The 18,906-nt window shown below is 32.5% G+C and overlaps 1 protein-coding gene and 2 long non-coding RNA genes across 4 annotated transcripts; 2 read left to right on the forward strand and 1 right to left on the reverse strand.

Annotated features, from left to right (window-relative positions):
- The first annotated feature begins 835 nt into the window (after positions 1 to 835).
- Positions 836 to 2,071, forward strand: LOC146925653 (uncharacterized). Its single transcript, XR_015008081.1, has 2 exons — positions 836 to 1,237; positions 1,451 to 2,071. It is a non-coding gene; the product is annotated as an uncharacterized LOC146925653 (long non-coding RNA).
- Positions 2,072 to 6,477: 4,406 nt separating this feature from the next.
- On the reverse strand, positions 6,478 to 7,192 carry LOC146925654 (uncharacterized). The gene is made up of 2 exons (XR_015007914.1): positions 7,118 to 7,192; positions 6,478 to 6,935 (listed from the first exon to the last, which is right to left on the reverse strand). It is a non-coding gene; the product is annotated as an uncharacterized LOC146925654 (long non-coding RNA).
- Positions 7,193 to 9,508: 2,316 nt separating this feature from the next.
- Positions 9,509 to 16,130, forward strand: VP2 (vacuolar H+-pyrophosphatase 2). Of its 2 annotated transcripts, none has more exons than XM_085706806.1 (15): positions 9,509 to 9,664; positions 9,813 to 10,071; positions 10,158 to 10,361; positions 10,444 to 10,595; positions 10,680 to 10,827; positions 10,915 to 11,047; positions 11,510 to 11,682; positions 12,801 to 12,921; positions 13,018 to 13,205; positions 13,421 to 13,858; positions 13,943 to 14,107; positions 14,211 to 14,366; positions 14,461 to 14,572; positions 15,323 to 15,542; positions 15,810 to 16,130. In XM_085706806.1, the coding sequence occupies exons 2-15, from the start codon at positions 9,982 to 9,984 to the stop codon at positions 15,907 to 15,909; spliced, it is 2,400 nt and encodes a 799-aa protein (XP_085562932.1). In that variant the 5' UTR covers positions 9,509 to 9,664; positions 9,813 to 9,981; the 3' UTR covers positions 15,910 to 16,130. The 2 variants fall into 2 exon arrangements, with proteins under 2 accessions (XP_085562932.1, XP_085562933.1); XM_085706807.1 differs by having other exon boundaries at positions 9,860 to 10,071.
- Positions 16,131 to 18,906: the final 2,776 nt, after the last annotated feature.

An 18,906-nucleotide genomic window follows, 5' to 3' on the forward strand; every position in this document is an offset into this window, starting at 1 on the left:
AATGCTTTACCCTAATTACATGCCTACTTTCCCTCCTTAACTAATTAACCTAGCTTACATGAGAAGCTTTTACACATGTATTTAATTGCTATTGGCTAACTCTATTCTTATAAAAAAAAACTAAACATAGCTTCCTTTGGAAGCTTTTAGACGTGTAGTTAATGCCATACACCCAATAGCCTTGCTAACTTTTGTATTCTCAATTTGAATTTTTATTTCCCTCTCCCCATAATTAAATTGACCCTTCTATCAATGAGTGTGATTTTCATATTGGTCCACTATATATACACGTGCATGATACTATTTTATTCACCCACTTAACGCTAAAACATACTAATCAATTACTCCCTCCGTTTCAAAATGAGTGTCGTTTTAGCCAATTGCACATAAATTAAGGAATGGAATAAAGTAGTCAAATGTCATAGCAATTTTACCAAATTATCCTAATCAATTATTAGTTTGTTTTTCATTAAAGAAAAAATAATACTTTGGTAGTAGTGTAACATAATATTAATTGAAGGGTACAATTGAAAATAAAAAGTTATTATTGCATTGAAAATCGAAAATGACATTCATTTTGAAACAAATTTTTTTGGCTAAAGCGACACTGATTTTGAAACAGAGGGAGTATATTATATACAAATGCACGTAGAAAACTCACAACTGTCCCTGCTTCAACATTCTTAACTTCACTCTAATTTCCTTTTATTGGAGGGTAACATGGTAATAATTTTTGAAATGGGATAACCCTGAGTTTTTTACCACACTTTCACCTTTTTACCCTTTTCATTACACTGTTGATTCAATTTAATAAAGGGTACATATGTAACAAAATTTCATCATTTCGCGGGTCCAGCTACAAAGCACAAAGCAATGGTCTAATGTTGGTTACAACAAAGCATGGTTTCATCATTTTGCATGCTTTCACGGTTCCTACAAAGCACAAACCAAGCTATTTCAAATTCAAACTTCACATACTAAAAATTTCCCTCTCTTCTTTTTCTTTATAATGAGATCTTTCCATAACATTTTATCATTCACTCATTTCCAAATGTCTCAACTATGCTCTTTCTCATTCATTTCTTTCCTGCATATTTCTTTACCAAAAAACATCATGACTTTTTTGAATTCAAAACTCATATATGCTAACACCACTTTTCATACATATTTCTTTTTGTAGATTTAACAGGTTACAAAAAATCTACAAATATGGAGAGATTCTATCTTCAAATAAATGGTAGTGTTACTAACTTTATTTCACATTTCAAAAGTTAAAAGTGTTTTCTAACATTTCATTGATTTATTTTGCAGAAAACTTTAAAGTTCTTCATTCTTCAGTCGCTAATATCATTTGTTAGAGTCCTATAAAAATAAGTTGTTCATTTTTTAACTACAATTTTTTGCAGAAAAGTATGTCGCTAATATACTTGAAAAATATTATATTTTGCAGGAAAAGATGAATGAAGTTCTTATCACTTCAACAATCTACCAAAAAGACATGCTTCAACCAAAACAAATAATCAACCAAAAGAAAGTAGATGAAGTTAATGTTGGTTGTCTATCTTAAATGTAGAAGATTAGCAGCAAACAAGAATACCAAATGAATATGATTAACAATAATAATGTTGGTATATTATTCTCTAACAAGTGTCATTTTATTATGCTGGAAATTCCACAATATGAGAGAGGGGCGTGAATGGGTGAATGAGGGTGAGTCAAAGTAGTGTTAAAGTATTATAATAGATGTAATGATATGGGCAAGTAAGATACATCAGGTGAGTTTATTATAAATTTAGTGAAATGATATGGGCAATGGTATGGGCAATAGTAGTGTTAAAATATATTTCAGACTAAGACTTGGAACATAGTCATGTGGTTCATTTATCAAAACATGAACGAAAAAATATCAAAATAATGTGAAAGAATGCTCCAGGGGAAAAGTTGTTAATTTTTATTAATATATTAATAAAATTTATGTGGGTGTATTACTATATATTAATAAAAATATATATAAGTTTATGTTTGTTTTATGGAAACTATATATTGATATAATACAAATGAGTATATGAACTATATATTGTTTTATGGAATATGTGATTATATATTTATTTATAAAATGTATTTTACGATAATATTATATAATACATTTATTATGAATTTTTACGGGATGTTTATTAATATTTTTCACACTAAAACATATTAGTAAATTAAAACTATGATTTAGTTATTGTCGCTTTTAATTTTGGTCACTGCTATGCTTGCTACTAAGGATGTATTTTGATTGATTATTGTTATGTCATGTAATTCAAGTACTGATTCTTCTGCTGTTGTTATACTCTTTTTGCAATTTATTTCCGCTATTGGACCCGGGCGGAGCACGGGTCGATGTCCTAGTTACAAGAATTCATGTTAACCATGCAACAAGGGACTAACTCCCCCTGTATCCCTAGTCACTCCCAACAACAATTGGGCCTAACACACGTTTGGGCAAACACAAGGGCAGGGACGGACGAACCTTTGACATATACTCAGCTTCTTCATCTGTCTTTGGACACTAATTAAATGAGAGTTTTAAGTGATTTGTCAATAGGGTATTCACAACCTTTGAATTGCTCATATCAACTTTGTCTAGCACCTTTTCAATGTAGCTTTTATGAGAGAGAGCCATACTTTTCTAGCACTCGGCCATTTTCATGTAGACTACCTACGAAAATCAAGTTCTTTATCAATTTTGGAATATACTTTATTCCAAAAATACCTCACTTGAATGTAGTGAATCACTTCCAGTGCGGCGTCATGTGGTAAGAGCAACCAAAGTCAAGAATCCACATATAAGTACACTTGCTAGGTGAAACATGATAGAGATTTGGCAAGTGAACCAAAACTATCGAAGTAATAAATAAGATCGAATCCACGAGGACCGTTGTTAATTCCTACTCAGCAATTTCTTTATCGAAAGGATGTATTAAATTTCTGGTTGCCCTAGACAGTTGGATTTGTTTTCATAACGTAAACGTAAATAAAACCATAAAAGTTGGTTTTAAGAAAATTAGAGAGAAGTATGGTTAAGACCTTCAAATCCTCCAAAGTTCTCCTATTGTAATTTGCACTCCTAATTCAAGCAATGATTATATAGTTCAACGACAGATTAACAAAGTAACTCTACCCAATCTCTTGACCTAGAATTCTCCCCACAAGTGACAACCCCTTAATCTCTTAAGTGAATTCGAAACCGTTGGAGGTTTTAACAGAACGTTAATCCATTAGTCATAACCTAATAATGATCTATCTCTAGCATGATTACTTAGGTTAAACATATTACCTAGATCAGAGTCAAAAGTCAGGGTTAGTGGTCATTCAATCTCTAAGATCAGTTTGCATATTCAAAAACACTAGGGTTAGTAGTCAATATAATGAACATACAAAAAGCATTAAACATAAAGTAATACGAATTAAAACTAGACTTTCATTGTTGATATTCAAAGGAGTTCAACAAATTAGGGTTCTCGTGAGATTATATCAAATTCATCTAAGTCTCAACCACAGTTCAACAAATTAGGGTTCCCATGAGATTATATCAAATTCATCTAAGTCTCAACCACAAAGAGATTAGTTACTCATAGCTAAAGTACAAGATAACTAACATAAAAACAAGGATTCATACATGTATTGGATGACTGACTATGAGTTTTGATGGTCTCCCTCCAGATCTCCAAAGCCTCCGCTCCAAAATATGCCTTTTTCTCTCTAAAATAGTCCACACCTTAATCTGAAAACGCAATTTGCTTAAATAGACATGTAAAAATCGGGCCCCGAAGTGTAAAATTCGGTGCCCAAACTACCAAAATAACAGATCCATAAGCCCATGCCTGCGTGAAATCGGCGCCCGATTTATGTCGAACCAAAAGTGGTTCATGTGCTTCAAAATCGACGCCCGAATGTGAAGAATCGAGGCCCGAACTGCTTCTTTGTGGTATTCTTGCTTTCTGCACTTTTTGACCCTTTTTGCTCCTGGATTACAATGAATTTGTCATAAAAACCAAATAAAAACATCTAAGAAAAGAGAGATGATAGAGTGTCATCAAAACACAAATAATATCTCCTTCACTGTCAGAATTATCGGTTTTGACCACATTTGCTTAACTAGATCATGTTTCTTGTTCAGACAATACTTCTTTCAATGGTTGATATGTTACCAATCAAAGCACTAAACTGTTATTCTGTTCTTGGATTTTGATCTCTTTTTCCACAATATGATTTACCATTGTTTCGCCTAAGATCTTGACTCTCTTTCACATACAAATCGTCGCCTTAAGTTCTTCCCTCTAATTTTTTTCTCCTTTAGAATGATACAAGAATGTAGCATTAACTAGTCTGGTACCCGTGCGTGCACGCACGGGTGGATATCGTCGTTATTTTTCAAGTCATATCAACACACGATTGGCTACAAATTACCCAAGACAATGAAACAAATTACAGAAGCTAACCACAAACGGTGTCAAATGATAACGATGATTGAATTAAAAAGGAGAATATTAATACATCTTTGAACAGCGACCAAACAATCCAGCTTCTGAATTCCCACCAAACAAGCCTTGCAAGTGGTGTATTAATTTAATCTGATATAATAGCTTGGATAAAATATTGTAATTTTTTTCACAAATCTATACTGGGATTTTTCCACAAATACTTAAGAAATTATCATGTTATGAATTTTGAATTAATATTTGTTTTTACCTAAATCTTGATCAAACTCTTTAAATAACTTATTATATAATTGCAGGCTAATTATGTGTTATTTTCTTTATATAAAGAACCTTGTTATTATTATATCATAGTTGTAGATAGTGAATTTGTATGCTAAGACCTTAATTTTGTATTTGTTTTGTTGGAAAATCTGTTTTTAGACTCATTTATGTATATATCATAAATTTCCATTGTCTATCTTGAAATCTAATTCCTTCTCGGAATTTAAATTTGAAATGTCATTTTTCAAGCATCACTACCATTTCACTGTGGAGTCTTAAGATTACTCTCATAACTCTGGTTGAATTCGAAAAGGATGGTGTTTTTATGCACTTTATCTTGAAAAAAATAGAGAGGTTGGCTAGCTCTTAAAATGCCTGAAATTGAGTTTGAAAGTTTGTTTAACCATGCCATGAGAGGGCAATGGAGAGAAGTTTTAGGCTTTGTTTGGGAGTTTGGAGGGGAAGGGAGGGGAGGGCTTTGGGGGGTTGGAAATATATAGAAAAATTGACAAAAAATTGACATTTTTTGAAAGAACAGTTTTTTAGAGAATGATAAACTAATACTTATGATTAATATACTTTTAATTTTAAGAATATTATAACAACATAGATTGAATTTGAAAAATTCATATAAACCCTCCATAACCCCCCCAAAACCCTCCCCCAATGCAATTTTTGAGTTCCCCAAATGAGGGGGATTTTTTATTTTAAGAATATTATAACAACATAGATTGAATTTGAAAAATTCATATAAACCCTCCATAACCCCCCCAAAACCCTCCCCCAATGCAATTTTTGAGTTCCCCAAATGAGGGGGATTTTTTATTATGAGTAAAAAATTAACCTCCAAAGCCCTCTCCTCCCAATGTCTTCTATTTCTTCCACTTGCTCCTTCCTTTTTTCGAAAACCCTCCCCTCCCCTCCCCTCCAAACTCCCAAACAAAGCCTTAGAGTCATATGAGAAAACCCCTAAAGTATCGGAGGCAAAGACCACAAAAGCAGAAGACACAGTGTTACACATTGCTGTGTATGTGAGCTAAATATGCTTTGTGATAGGGACAATACTTGGGTGCCATTAATGGCACCGTGCCATTAAATCCTGGCCATTGATGGCACCCAACACACACATCACACACACACACACTTGGGGCAATGTGTTGCCCTGATCTAATGGCATGGTGCCATTAATGGCACCAAAGTGCCACCCTTGTTTGGTGTCATTGCTTCGCTAATCCCATAAAAATTACACGAGTTTTACACTTATATCGAGTTTTACACTTATATCAAATCATTGTTCGAATCCTCATAGGAAAGTATACATCTGAATGAAGGGAAAAAATGTGTTTCCGTCTGGAAGTATACTTTCAGAGGGCAAAAATATAGTGTATTCATTAAAGTATAGTTCCGGAGTATACTTTCGGAGGGGTGCGAAAAGAAACTCCATCCATACTTTATTATGCAAGATTGTCCGATAGAAAATTATCCAAAATATCACAAAAAGGACTATAATACCACAAGGTGATAAAATATGATTGAATTTTATACTAAAACATGTTTATGTAGTATAGTTATTAAACTCTAATCCTATATCAAGCAATTTACTTTATGAAATATGGCTAAGTTTGTTATTTCACTAAACTTATATAGTTCATTTCATTCAAATATTTTTTCTATGTAATTTGATACTATGTAGGTCAGGCACTTCAATTATTTGTTTAGATAGACTGCATTTTTCTCTCAAAAAAAGAAAGACTGCATTTTATAATAAAAAACTCAAATCTAACATGTTGCTGGTGTGGTTGCTTGAACTTGAAGCACTGCTGAAAAATTGATAGACTGGATTCTTGAATAAACGTGAGAACCTTGTTTTAAACTATATTCACACCTTGGACGGAATGTTTAAATATTAAAAGATTCAATTTTCATTTCACACTTTAATCATCTTTCCTTTTAAAATAAACTTTAAACTTTTGGGACTAATTTTTGTATTGCTTTGGTGTGCCTTCATGTTGCTAGTGTGGTTGCTTCAAGAGTAGTTGGCTGTGGAAACCTGTGGATTGGAGACAAAGAAGAGGCATGTATTGCATGCTTAAAGTTATTCAACAGACAAATGGATAATTATAGAAAAAAAAATTCATGGATCTTTACTTATCTTGTATAGAAGATTACATACATGAAGACATAAACCTGCACCATCAAATTTAGAGCATGAATCACAATTATGAAGACAAATCTCAGCATGAAGGACAAATTTATAAAACACAATGAGAAGTGAATATAACGCGAGATATCTATAAGCAAGATGAAGAAAAAAATGACAGAAGTTCACTTAGCAAAGAGAGTATGAAGAGTTCAAGTGAGTCACTTACCAAAGAGAGAGTGTGAAGGGTTCTAGCGATTGAATTAATGCACTGCAGCTAGCAAAGGCAACATATATATATATAGGAAAATAAAATCAAATAAGACAAACCTATACATTAGCTTTTGTAACATATATACTAGAGTGGCTTTGTAGAATTATATGGGGAAGGTTTTATACTGGGAAGTGGAGAAGGATATAGCAAGTGGGTGCAAAAAATGACAAAACCATTGCAAGTGAATATTAATTTAATCTGATTTAATTCTTTGAATAAAATATTACAATTAATTTGTGTTTCTACAGTGAGATTTTTTTGCTACTGTGGTTAAGATTATTGATTACATCGATGTTGATAGAGTCTTTCTCGTAGGTAAGAGTAGCCACCAAGTGGTCGTAAGAACTTGGGAACGAGCATAACAAAATAATTACCTTGTCTTTGTCATCGATCTTCACCCCAAACCTCACCAGATCATCGATCATGTTGTTGGAGACATTTACATGTTGTGAATCAAGTCATTCATACATCTTTCAGTTGTATAGTCACTGCTCCGCAAATAGTTTATTTATCAGCGTCTTAGATATATACTGACTCTTCAATTTATCCCAAACCTCCTTCAGAGTTGTTAGGTCCAAGATATGATACATCACCTCGTTTGAAACGCATAAACATATCAATCATGTGACCTTCTTTATCATATTTGCTTAAGTGGTATCCTCTATGTGGGTTGGTTTCATCTCACATGTCGCCTTGTGTAAACTTTATAGAGCCAATAAATCCTTAACCTTGTCTTTTGCCATAATCCAAAATTTCCTGTCGAACTTTCTCACCTCGAATTTCACATCAGAGTTAAGCATCATTTGATAACAATTGTTAGAACATCAGATAGTAGCATAAGAATACATAAACGAGATAGCGTGAAAATTTTAGGGACCTCATTGATGCGCATGATATGATAGAGATGAGATATGAAATAAAACAATATAAAATTTAATAGTATATATAGAAATGATAATAACTTACTCTAACATGTGTTTGATGCACACAAGATAACAAATCTTATCATATTATTTTATCATATCATGTATTTTATGCATACCGCATACCAACATTAAATTTTTATATATTATAAAATATTATGTAAGTAATTAATATTTTTAAATAATTTGAAAATATTCATTGAAACCACTAAATATACAATTTATTTATTTTTCAAAAAAAATATCATGAGTAACTAAATAATTCTATGAAATATGTTAGATAAGATCAATAAAGATATGCTTTTTCAAAAAAGATAAGTAAATGCGTGATACATACTATATGTAAAAAAAAAATTGTGGTGTCCGGGGTTCGAACCTCAGACCTTACATATATTATGCATTATTATGCATTGTCCTTACCAACTGAGCTAAGCTAACAAGGACACATACTATATGTAAATGATAAAACTAACATGGTGAGAAAATTATGTTTAATTTGTTAAAAATTTAAATTAATAATCATATTTTTTGTAATTTTTAATAATTATTTTGTTTTTCTAGTACAAAAAAAAAACTTATTTTATTTTCAAATGTTCTAATTTTAATATTTAATTAATTTTTTAATACTATTATTTTTTAACTATAAAATTATGAAGATATAAGTTTTAGTATTAATTTATCATATCTTGCTGATCAATAGTGAATTAAGACAAGATGTTATATAGTTATAATATTTTGTCTCTTTTTCTGACAAATAATATTTTTTGAAAAATATATTGTCTCTCAGTGTCGGATCACAAACCGAGTTTTTTAAGGTTGAAGAAAATTTCTCTCAACCAAATGAATTTTCGAGACAAATATTTTATCTCCTATAATGGCACTAAGCGACCTGATATTATTAATACGAGAAATGATATTTGTACAACCACTTTTTGACAACTTTTGTGACAACTTTCTCTCTCATACTCACATCATGTTTTTACTTTCTCTCTATATTGCTTTAGTTTTTGTGTCAATACCTCTTTTTCTTTGTAAAATTATGGTTGTCCAAAAATTGTCAATCAAATGATTGTTCAAATAACACAACTCTATTAATACATCACAATCTCTTGTTAAATTCACTTTTTTTTTAAGTGGATTGCATTTGAGTGAAAAAGTGAATTTAATTAATGTCTTAACAATTGATTTCGTTTTTTTTTTTTAACTACTTTAGGAATTTTGACTAGACCAATAACAAATAAAAATATTGCAAACATAGTATAATAATGAAATAAAAGTAGTAGTAGTCATTGTTGTAATAACGTGGGTGTATAAGAGAAGTAGTAGCCAATAAGAATGAAGTGATTATTACATGGCGCAATGTGATTGAATAATATTGACAGCTTAACAATATATGACACGTTAATTAATCAATTAATTAATTAAACTCAAAACTGAAGAAGAAGAAGAAGAAGAAGAAAGAAGCAGTAGTTCGAAAAAAAGAGAAGGAACGAACACGAACACGAAGGAGAAAGAGAAGAAGAAGAAGAAGTGTTTCTGCTTGGTTTGGAGTGAGTGAGACGAAGCTAATTTCACAAGTGTAAGCATTATTAGATCTATTTTTTTCAATTTCAATTTCAATTATCAAATCTTAAATGCCGATGCATTTAGATCTATCTATCTATCTATCTACGTGATTTCGTAATGTCGTCGTTATTAAATCAATTTAAATTAATACGATCTATCAGGTTTTAGTTGAATTCAATTTTGTTGAATTGAATGTGAGGAATAATAGGTGAAGAAGAAAGAGAATTCAAAATTCAGCGACCGGGTTCAGGGGGTGACTTACCACCACCCCAAGGAGGTGAGTATAGTCCTTTTCCAGTTGTACGGAGAGTGAATTCAACTCATACAATCATGATGGATGAAGATATCATGGAGACCGGCACTTACCATGATAGGCCAAGAACTTTCCCTAACATGCGTTCTAAACCTTACACCCCCCTGGTAGGTATTATCATCTTACTCTATTTCATTCATTTCCCCCATTTTTGAATTTCCCATCTTCCTCCTTACATGTTTGATTTCTGCAGATATTTCGTATTCTACTCGGTATAAATGTTCGTGTCCTCTTCATTCTTTTACTCCTCGGCTTTGGAGCTATCTTTTACATGGGTGCAAGTACTTCTCCAATTATTGTCTTTGTCATCACCATTTGTATTCTCAGCTTCCTTGTCGCCATATATCTTATGAAGTGGGTGCTCGCTAAAGATGAGGGTCCCCCTGAAATGGTTCAGGTTAATACTATTTTGAATCTTGAAATTATTGGATCACATACCATCAACTCTTGTCCTGTGACCTTATCATATTACTTTCTAGATAGCTGATGCCATACGAGATGGAGCTGAAGGATTTATCCGGACACAGTATGGAACTATATCCAAGATGGCTATGTTGCTTGCTCTTGTCATTCTTTTCATATATTTGTTTCGCAGCCCAACTCCTCAACAGGAAGCTTCTGGCATGGGAAGGTAACATAACATCACACTTATATATCTCATATATTCTTTATTAAACTTTTTACATGTTCTCATCTCTCATACATTCTTTTTCAGGACAACATCTGCATGCATCACTGTAGCTTCTTTCCTTTTAGGTGCCCTTTGTTCAGGTTTTGCTGGATATGTAGGGATGTGGGTGTCAGTTCGTGCCAACGTCAGAGTCTCTAGTGCTGCGAGACGGTCTTCAAGAGAGGCATTGCAGGTTAGCTGTCATTAGTTCAGTATCAGTGTCTACAAAAAAATACAAACAGTTCACTATTCCTATATTAACTGAAAGAAAGTTCTACAGATAGCTACTCGAGCAGGTGGTTTATCAGCTCTTATCGTTGTTGGTATGGCTGTAATCGGTATAGCAGTCCTTTATGCCACATTTTATGTTTGGCTGGGAGTGGGCACACCTGGTTCAATGAAGGTCACTGATTGTATGTACAGACTTCTCCCCGAACTTATTTATTATAATGAATGGAAAATTTCTTTTTAAAATGTTTGAAGTTTAGATGCTGTTATCAATAACATATATGAGTACTATTATGTTTCATTGGTATACTTCCTTCCAAACTATTTTTCCATTTGGTAAGTGTGTATGATTTGGTGATTTTTTATCTGTGTATGGATCTGATTGTGGTCGCAAATGATTTCTAGATGTACTGAAAAATCCAAAAGATGTATATCATTTTCACCCCTAAATGTGTTCTGTATCCAGTTTTATCATAGTTAGCTGAAGTGGGTATATTCGACTTTAGTCTGAAATGAATTGCAGCTGATTTGACTGCACCATGATTTTGTCTTTACTGCTAGGGATGGGAGCATTACCTGCATCTTTTGGCTTTTATTCTCTCTCCTCTCTCTCTATTTGATTTTTAAACATTTTTCTTTTCCGTCAGTGCCTCTTCTCCTAGTTGGATATGGATTTGGTGCCTCCTTTGTTGCACTGTTTGCTCAGTTGGGTGGTGGAATATATACTAAAGCAGCTGATGTTGGGGCAGACCTTGTTGGAAAAGTAGAACAGGGAATACCTGAAGATGACCCTAGAAATCCTGCTGTTATTGCTGACCTGGTAATTGTTCAATTGTTGTTTACTTCATTTGGAAGGGTCCACACTCTGCACATTCAAATTGATGCTTATGTCAATCCAGGGTTTCCATAGATTACTACTTGTTTTTCTCAGGGCCATAGGATAGTTTGTTGAATTTTTAAAATCAAAATAAGGTTATAAGTAACAGAAACAGTATATCTACTTGCTATTGTTCATGTTTAAATTACATTGACGTTTTACATGGTCATATTTGAAGGTGTTAATGTTAGACGGGTTGACTTTTACTCTGATTTAATTTACTTGAAGATTTTCTCTGATTTTAATTCCTAAGACCTAGATATTTGCATTTGTTGTTTTGTGGAAGAAGCTTATGGGATTTATCACTTCTATGGTCATTGTTTTGGTTTTGTTAAACTATTTAATAACCAGAGAATAAAGTATGTGATAGAAACTGGTGTCTATATTGGTAAGTTTAGGAAAAAAAAAACAATTTTATTACAATTAAATCCTGCAATCCTGTATTAAAGCAGAGGAATGGTGGAATTACAGAATATCACACAAGAAACTGACTTAGGCACTAAGAACAGATTGGTCTGCGGTTACCGAAAAATTCCCTTCCAAGAAATTCGAGAGTCTTGGTCTCTCCCTTCCAAGAATGAGAGAGAGGTCTCTCCCTCTTATAACCATTCAATAACTATCCAAATAACCACTTTCCTCTTTCCTTTCTCAATTTGTTCATAAAAATAAATAAAATAACTGACAAATAATAAAAACATAACTGCCATAATAAGAAATTTAACAGTATGGTACATAACAAACTTATTGTAGAGATGTCCATTGGAGATATTTTTATTTCAGTATATCTTAAATTTAAGAACTCTAATATTAAGCTTCAAGCCAAGAATATTGAAGATATTATGAAAATTTTGTGAACATCATTAAATAATTGATATACATACACGGAAATTTTGTAAAATCATTTCATACTCATAAAATTATAAACATAAGGCAGGTGAAAAGAACTGTTTTCTGTTTATAATTTATGTGGCCTTTGTGTTTGCTTCTTTCTGTCTTTACTTTTTTTCCTCCCTAGTCCTCTACTTCCAGTGGTATCATAATGATTCTGTTTTGATTCTAAGGTTGGAGACAATGTGGGAGATTGTGCTGCTAGAGGTGCTGATCTTTTTGAAAGCATTGCAGCTGAAATAATCAGTGCCATGATACTAGGGGGAACAATGGCACAGCGCTGTAAAATCGAAGGCAAGTACCCAGTTACTCCATATTGTCTCTTTATTGCTTTGTTTTGGTTTTCACTGAGTTGTATGCATAATTTGATGTTTTTTTCTTCTGATTCAGATCCATCTGGCTTCATCTTGTTTCCTCTTGTTGTTCACTCATTTGATCTGGTAGTTTCATCTGTGGGAATATTTTCTATTCGGGGTACACGTGAATCTGGACTAATGGCTCCTATGGAAGATCCTATGGCAATTCTTCAGAAAGGATATTCTGTTACAATAGTTTTAGCTGTTCTGGCATTTGGTCTGGTAATAGTTAATCTTCATTTATGATATTTAAATTTGGCTTTTTTAAGTTATCTGGGTTGGCCAAGCATACTGTGTTCTATTAGCTGTAATTTTTTTGTCATTGAAATTGAAATATGCAATTTCTGTTTAGGATTGCACCACAAAATATCTTCAACCTTTTCAAATTATTTCACACCTTCTATTGCTCTTACTGTTTAAATTTAATTACTCTGCAGTCTACCCGGTGGTTACTTTATGTTGAGCAAGCACCTTCAGCATGGTTCAATTTTGCTTTGTGCGGGTTGATTGGTATTATCACAGCGTACATTTTTGTCTGGATCACCAAGTATTATACTGACTACAAGCATGAGCCTGTGCGCACGTTAGCTCTTTCTAGCTCTACTGGCCATGGCACTAACATAATTGCTGGGGTTAGTTTGGGGCTGGAATCTACTGGTCTTCCGGTCCTTGTCATCAGTGTGGCGATTGTCTCGGCCTACTGGCTGGGACAGACTGCTGGACTAATAGATGAAACAGGAAACCCAACTGGCGGGCTGTTTGGCACAGCTGTAGCAACAATGGGAATGCTTAGCACCGCTGCTTATATTCTTACCATGGATATGTTTGGCCCGATAGCTGATAATGCTGGAGGAATTGTAGAAATGAGTCAGCAGGTAGTTCTGGCCAGAACAAATATTTTCCATACTGTTATATTTGAGATTTCTCATGGTACGTATACTGACATTACCTATTATCAGCCTGAAAGTGTCCGAGAGATCACTGATGTCCTTGATGCCGTGGGTAACACAACCAAAGCCACCACCAAAGGATTTGCCATTGGTTCTGCTGCGCTTGCCTCTTTCCTTCTGTTTAGTGCTTACATGGATGAGGTTTCTTCATTTTCTCGCGAACCTTTTAAACAGGTGTGCAGAACTGGCTCCCATCTTATTAGGCTATTAAAATTTAATGCAATTGAGGGAAAAGGAGAGGAAGTGTGGTTTGAGTCTGAAAACATGATTATTGCAGGTTGATATTGCCATTCCAGAAGTTTTCGTTGGTGGGTTGCTGGGTGCCATGCTTATATTTGTCTTTAGTGCTTGGGCTTGTGCCGCTGTTGGCCGAACTGCACAGGAGGTTGTTAATGAAGTAAGAAGGCAGTTCATTGAGAGGCCTGGTATAATGGTAAGTTTAAGTTTGTAAAGTAATGTTGAGTATGTTAGTTATGTTTTGAATCTTTTTTTTTTCCTTCTGTTAACGACTTTGATACTTTCTACAGGATTACAAGGAGAAACCGGATTATGCTCGCTGTGTTGCAATTGTAGCATCTGCATCATTAAGAGAGATGATAAAACCTGGTGCTTTGGCAATCATTTCACCTATTGTAGTTGGTGAGTTTACTTTTGTTTTTTAATTTTGTTTGCTTTATATTATATTACTAGTGAAACCTGTGGGAGAAATTCAACATTTATACAAGTTTTGGGTTGTGCCATAATCATCACATTAGATGCAAATGAATATTTGTGGCTATTTCAGGAACAGATAAAATAATTATATATTGTGTTAAATTTCTAGAGGCAGAAATTTTTAAAATTTTTCAGCATGTATTCGTGAAAGATAGTATATTATCTCACAATCCTCAAATCAATGAATCATGAACTAGTTTTGGAGTTCCTATCTCTCTTATCTCCGAGTTTTTCTATTTATCTAGCTTGATTTCTTGATTATGAACTCTTCAGGCTTTCCTTGTAATTGTTCCACTACTACATTGTTAATAGCAGTTGTATACTCCTTTTGGCATTGAAGAGATCTATAAACTAAGTACTATTTTTAGTTGTACATGATTATCAAAACTTTATTGATATGCTTTTCCTTGTTGCATTTGGGCTAACTGTTGCTATATTTGAGAAATGTTTGCATGAATTTGTTGCATTGTTTTTTGTGTTCTCTCTAATTCTGTCACTACTAAAGTTCTTGGACCAACTTTATGGAAAATGCCTTAGATATCAGCTAACTGTTTCTTCATTCTTTTTCATTTTTCTATGACCTGGTCTGATTGGTGATCTGTTAATAGTATATTTTTGGTATGGATATTTTTATGCCAAACTTAGGTTTATTACATTTTATTTTATCACTTGCAGGTTTTGTATTCCGAATTTTGGGCTACTATACAGGGCAACCCTTACTCGGGGCTAAAGTTGTGGCTGCTTTGCTGATGTTTGCAACAGTGTCTGGTATTCTTATGGCACTTTTTCTGAACACAGCTGGTGGTGCCTGGGATAATGCAAAGAAGTACATAGAGACCGGAGCTCTTGGAGGCAAGGGAAGTGATGCTCACAAAGCAGCAATAACAGGAGACACGTAAGTTACTTTTTATGCTATCCTTGTTGTTCAATTATGACATTAACATACCTATGACAATTTAGAGTAATATAGTTACTTTGTATGCTATCTTTGCTGTACAATTATGGAACGTTTTTCACTTGCTTTTGAGTTTCATCACTAATCTTTTCACTATTCAGCTTTTGTGGCCAGTGTTTATTATAATATACCTGTGATATATTCTGTTTTTCTAGCAATTACAATTCTTTTAACTAGTACGAAATTTTTTTTATTTTTATTTTACAGAGTGGGAGACCCGTTCAAAGACACTGCTGGTCCTTCACTTCATGTACTTATAAAGATGCTCTCAACGATTACATTGGTAATGGCTCCCATCTTCCTGTGAGAGTTGTTGATATTGCGGCCTCTAAAAGCATAACTTTTGCCTATTTGATTTTGATATTTTTGGGAGTATAGAGATAGGTTGTATGAATCTAAGATGTACATCGACGAGCCTGATTTATAGTGACATTGAATTTTCTTGTTCTTGATCAGAATAAGAGATGTTAGTTGACCCAACAAATGGCAAATATAGGAAATGTCCTCCATATTTTTGGTCTATTTAAATTATGTGTTCCCATGCGTTGGTCACCAAGACCTAAATTAAATATAGCTGATACCTTGATGATCATTGAAGCAAACAAGCACGATTACTTCATCAAAGTATAAGCTATTCACAAAACAATATATCGTGAATGCATGAGTAAGAACGAGCATGCAATTTGATAAAAGATGTCACACCAAAAGCATTGCATGAGGATAATGCGGCATGTATTAAACAAATTAAAGATGGCTGTTTAAAATGTGATAGTTCTAAACACATTTTACCAAAAAAATTATAGTCATAACTCGTAAGAATGAGTTTGGACGAGATAATTGAAAATTCAAGAAAAATTAGAATTTTAGCAATTCAAATACTTCAATTGAGTTCTCTTCATTTTAATTTTTTTTGTTAGGATAGAGCAATTTCAAAATGAAAATAGGGATCAATTTGCAAATTTTGAAGATTTTGGTGACCAATTTACAATTTTTTGAAAATTTATAGGGCCAATTTGTAAAATTTGAAAAATATCGGGATGAATTTGCATGTATGAAAGAATTATAAGGACTTATTATGTGATTCACACGAATGAATTTCAGATTCTTAACTTTTAGGTAGTATTTGAAATTTCCAAACTTGACAAAATACTTCACAAAGAACCTCTATTTTGAAAATTCTCCAAATTTATCATCCAAACAATAAACTGTATATTGAACAATTTAAACCATCCTCTAAAATTACATTACCCTTCATCTAAACACATTCTAAAAGAAGGCTAGTTGCATGATACACAAGTGAGATAAGTCTTGCATCATATATACGTTGATTTACACTATTGGATCTATAAATTCCACCATTGGATAAGTCTTGCATTATAGACGTTCATTCTATGTCTGTCTTAATGCTAGTTATAAATACATTTTTTAAGAAATTTTGATTAAAATTATGGGTCAGTTTGTTATAGTTTTTTTTTTTAAAAAAAATAGAGTTTTGTAGTGTAATATTTTTTTGGTATAATTTTTTAAACATAGAAATTGTTAAGAAAAACTTCAAATGAAATATTTGTTTGAGTATCTTATCATAAAATGTCATTCTAAGTATTTCATCATTTTGTTATAATTTTTTTATACTAAAATTTAAAAAAAAAACTCTAAAAAATAGCTATTTCAAATAGGTTTTCATAAAAATCATTTTTAAAAGATGTCATTTTGAAGAAAAAAAATGCGATTTTTACTATGCAAAATCTCGAACAATGAATATTTAAATTAATGAATGTCAAAATCTCTTTTATAACTTATATCAAATGAGTTTGATATAACTTCTACTCTCTTTTTGAGTAAATTTCCAAAATCCATTTTTAGAAATACAAAGAAATTTTTTTTTTTTAAATTTAAAACAAACTGGCCTTATATATATATATATATATATATATATATATATATATATATATATATATATATATGTATGCGCGCGCACACATATATGTTTGTGACTTTTAAAAGTAACAAACTGTCCTTGTGAGCTTAGCTCAGTTGGTATGGACAATGCATAAAAATATGCAAGGTCCGGGGTTCAAACCCTGGTCACCACAAAAAAAAACTATAGTTTTTTTTTTTTTTTTTGGAAAAGTTTGTTACTAACAAACTATATTTATCTTTTACTAACAATATAATAAATATAATTAAAATTCTTATCTTTTTCAATAACACCAACAATATAGCTTTTTTAAAAGACAAATTTGTTTAAGAATATAATTGAAGTAATTAAAAATCTAACTAAAAAAATCTTATATTATCTTTTTATATATTGTTCCAATATATCTATCTTATTTTCTCTCTCCTCAACCAAAAAAACTATTTTATTGAGAAGCTATACAAAAATACCAAAATCCCTTATACTTTTTTGTTTTGTTTTGAGCAAACCCTTATACTTCTATATATTGTTATAGATTAGTTTAATCTTTAACGTGCATTATAAGTTTCTGCTTCTTTCTTTGCCTCGTCTGTACATTCATTCAATCACCACCGAAATTCTAATTTTGGTTTCTCAGCGAATCGTCGTCCTCCTCCTCCTCCTGTCATGAAGAAAGGTAATGCTAAATCTTCGATAATGGTTTATGATGGTGATGATGTGCCTGAAACTGTGTTTACGGCTGTTTTTACTTGTTCACCTGGCACTGGATTATGCTTAATAAAACATGCATGCTTATGCTTGATAACATATCACTCTTGTGTTGGCTCCTATTCTCTTTTGATGCTAAAACTCTAATTGCTTCTTGCTTTTTTCTTACCTGACTAACTAGCATAAGAAATATATTAATATATATAAACCTACTTTAGCGCTACCGAATATAAACCGGTAAACCATCAAATTAGCCTCTGAATTTGCAAAATACTCTCAAATAGATATTGAGATTATGAATATTTCAAAAAGTCAATTTTACTCATATTAGTCCTTTTGAAAACATATTAGGGCCTAAATTGATAGAAAGTGATTAAATATAGGAATCAAATTGATAGTAAGTTGTTAAAATATAGGGATCTACTTGATAGTGAGGGGTTAAATTTAGGGATCAACTTGACAGTTTAATAAAGTCGAGAACCTTTTTGAAATATTCACAATCTGAGACATGTTTGAGAGTGTGTTACAAAGTCAGACACTAATTTGGTGGTTTGGTCAAATATAAATTGATGCTACTTCTATGTTTTGACCTAATGATGTTTGGTTTACCTTCGGAGCAGCTAACCCCCTTGCCTAGCGGGATAAGGCGCCATGTTTGGCATATACTTCTCTTTACCTTGT

Source organism: Medicago sativa, chromosome 4 (assembly GCF_051527215.1).
Source record: "Medicago sativa cultivar Bolivia chromosome 4, Bolivia_mono, whole genome shotgun sequence".
Taxonomy (NCBI): Eukaryota; Viridiplantae; Streptophyta; class Magnoliopsida; order Fabales; family Fabaceae; genus Medicago; species Medicago sativa.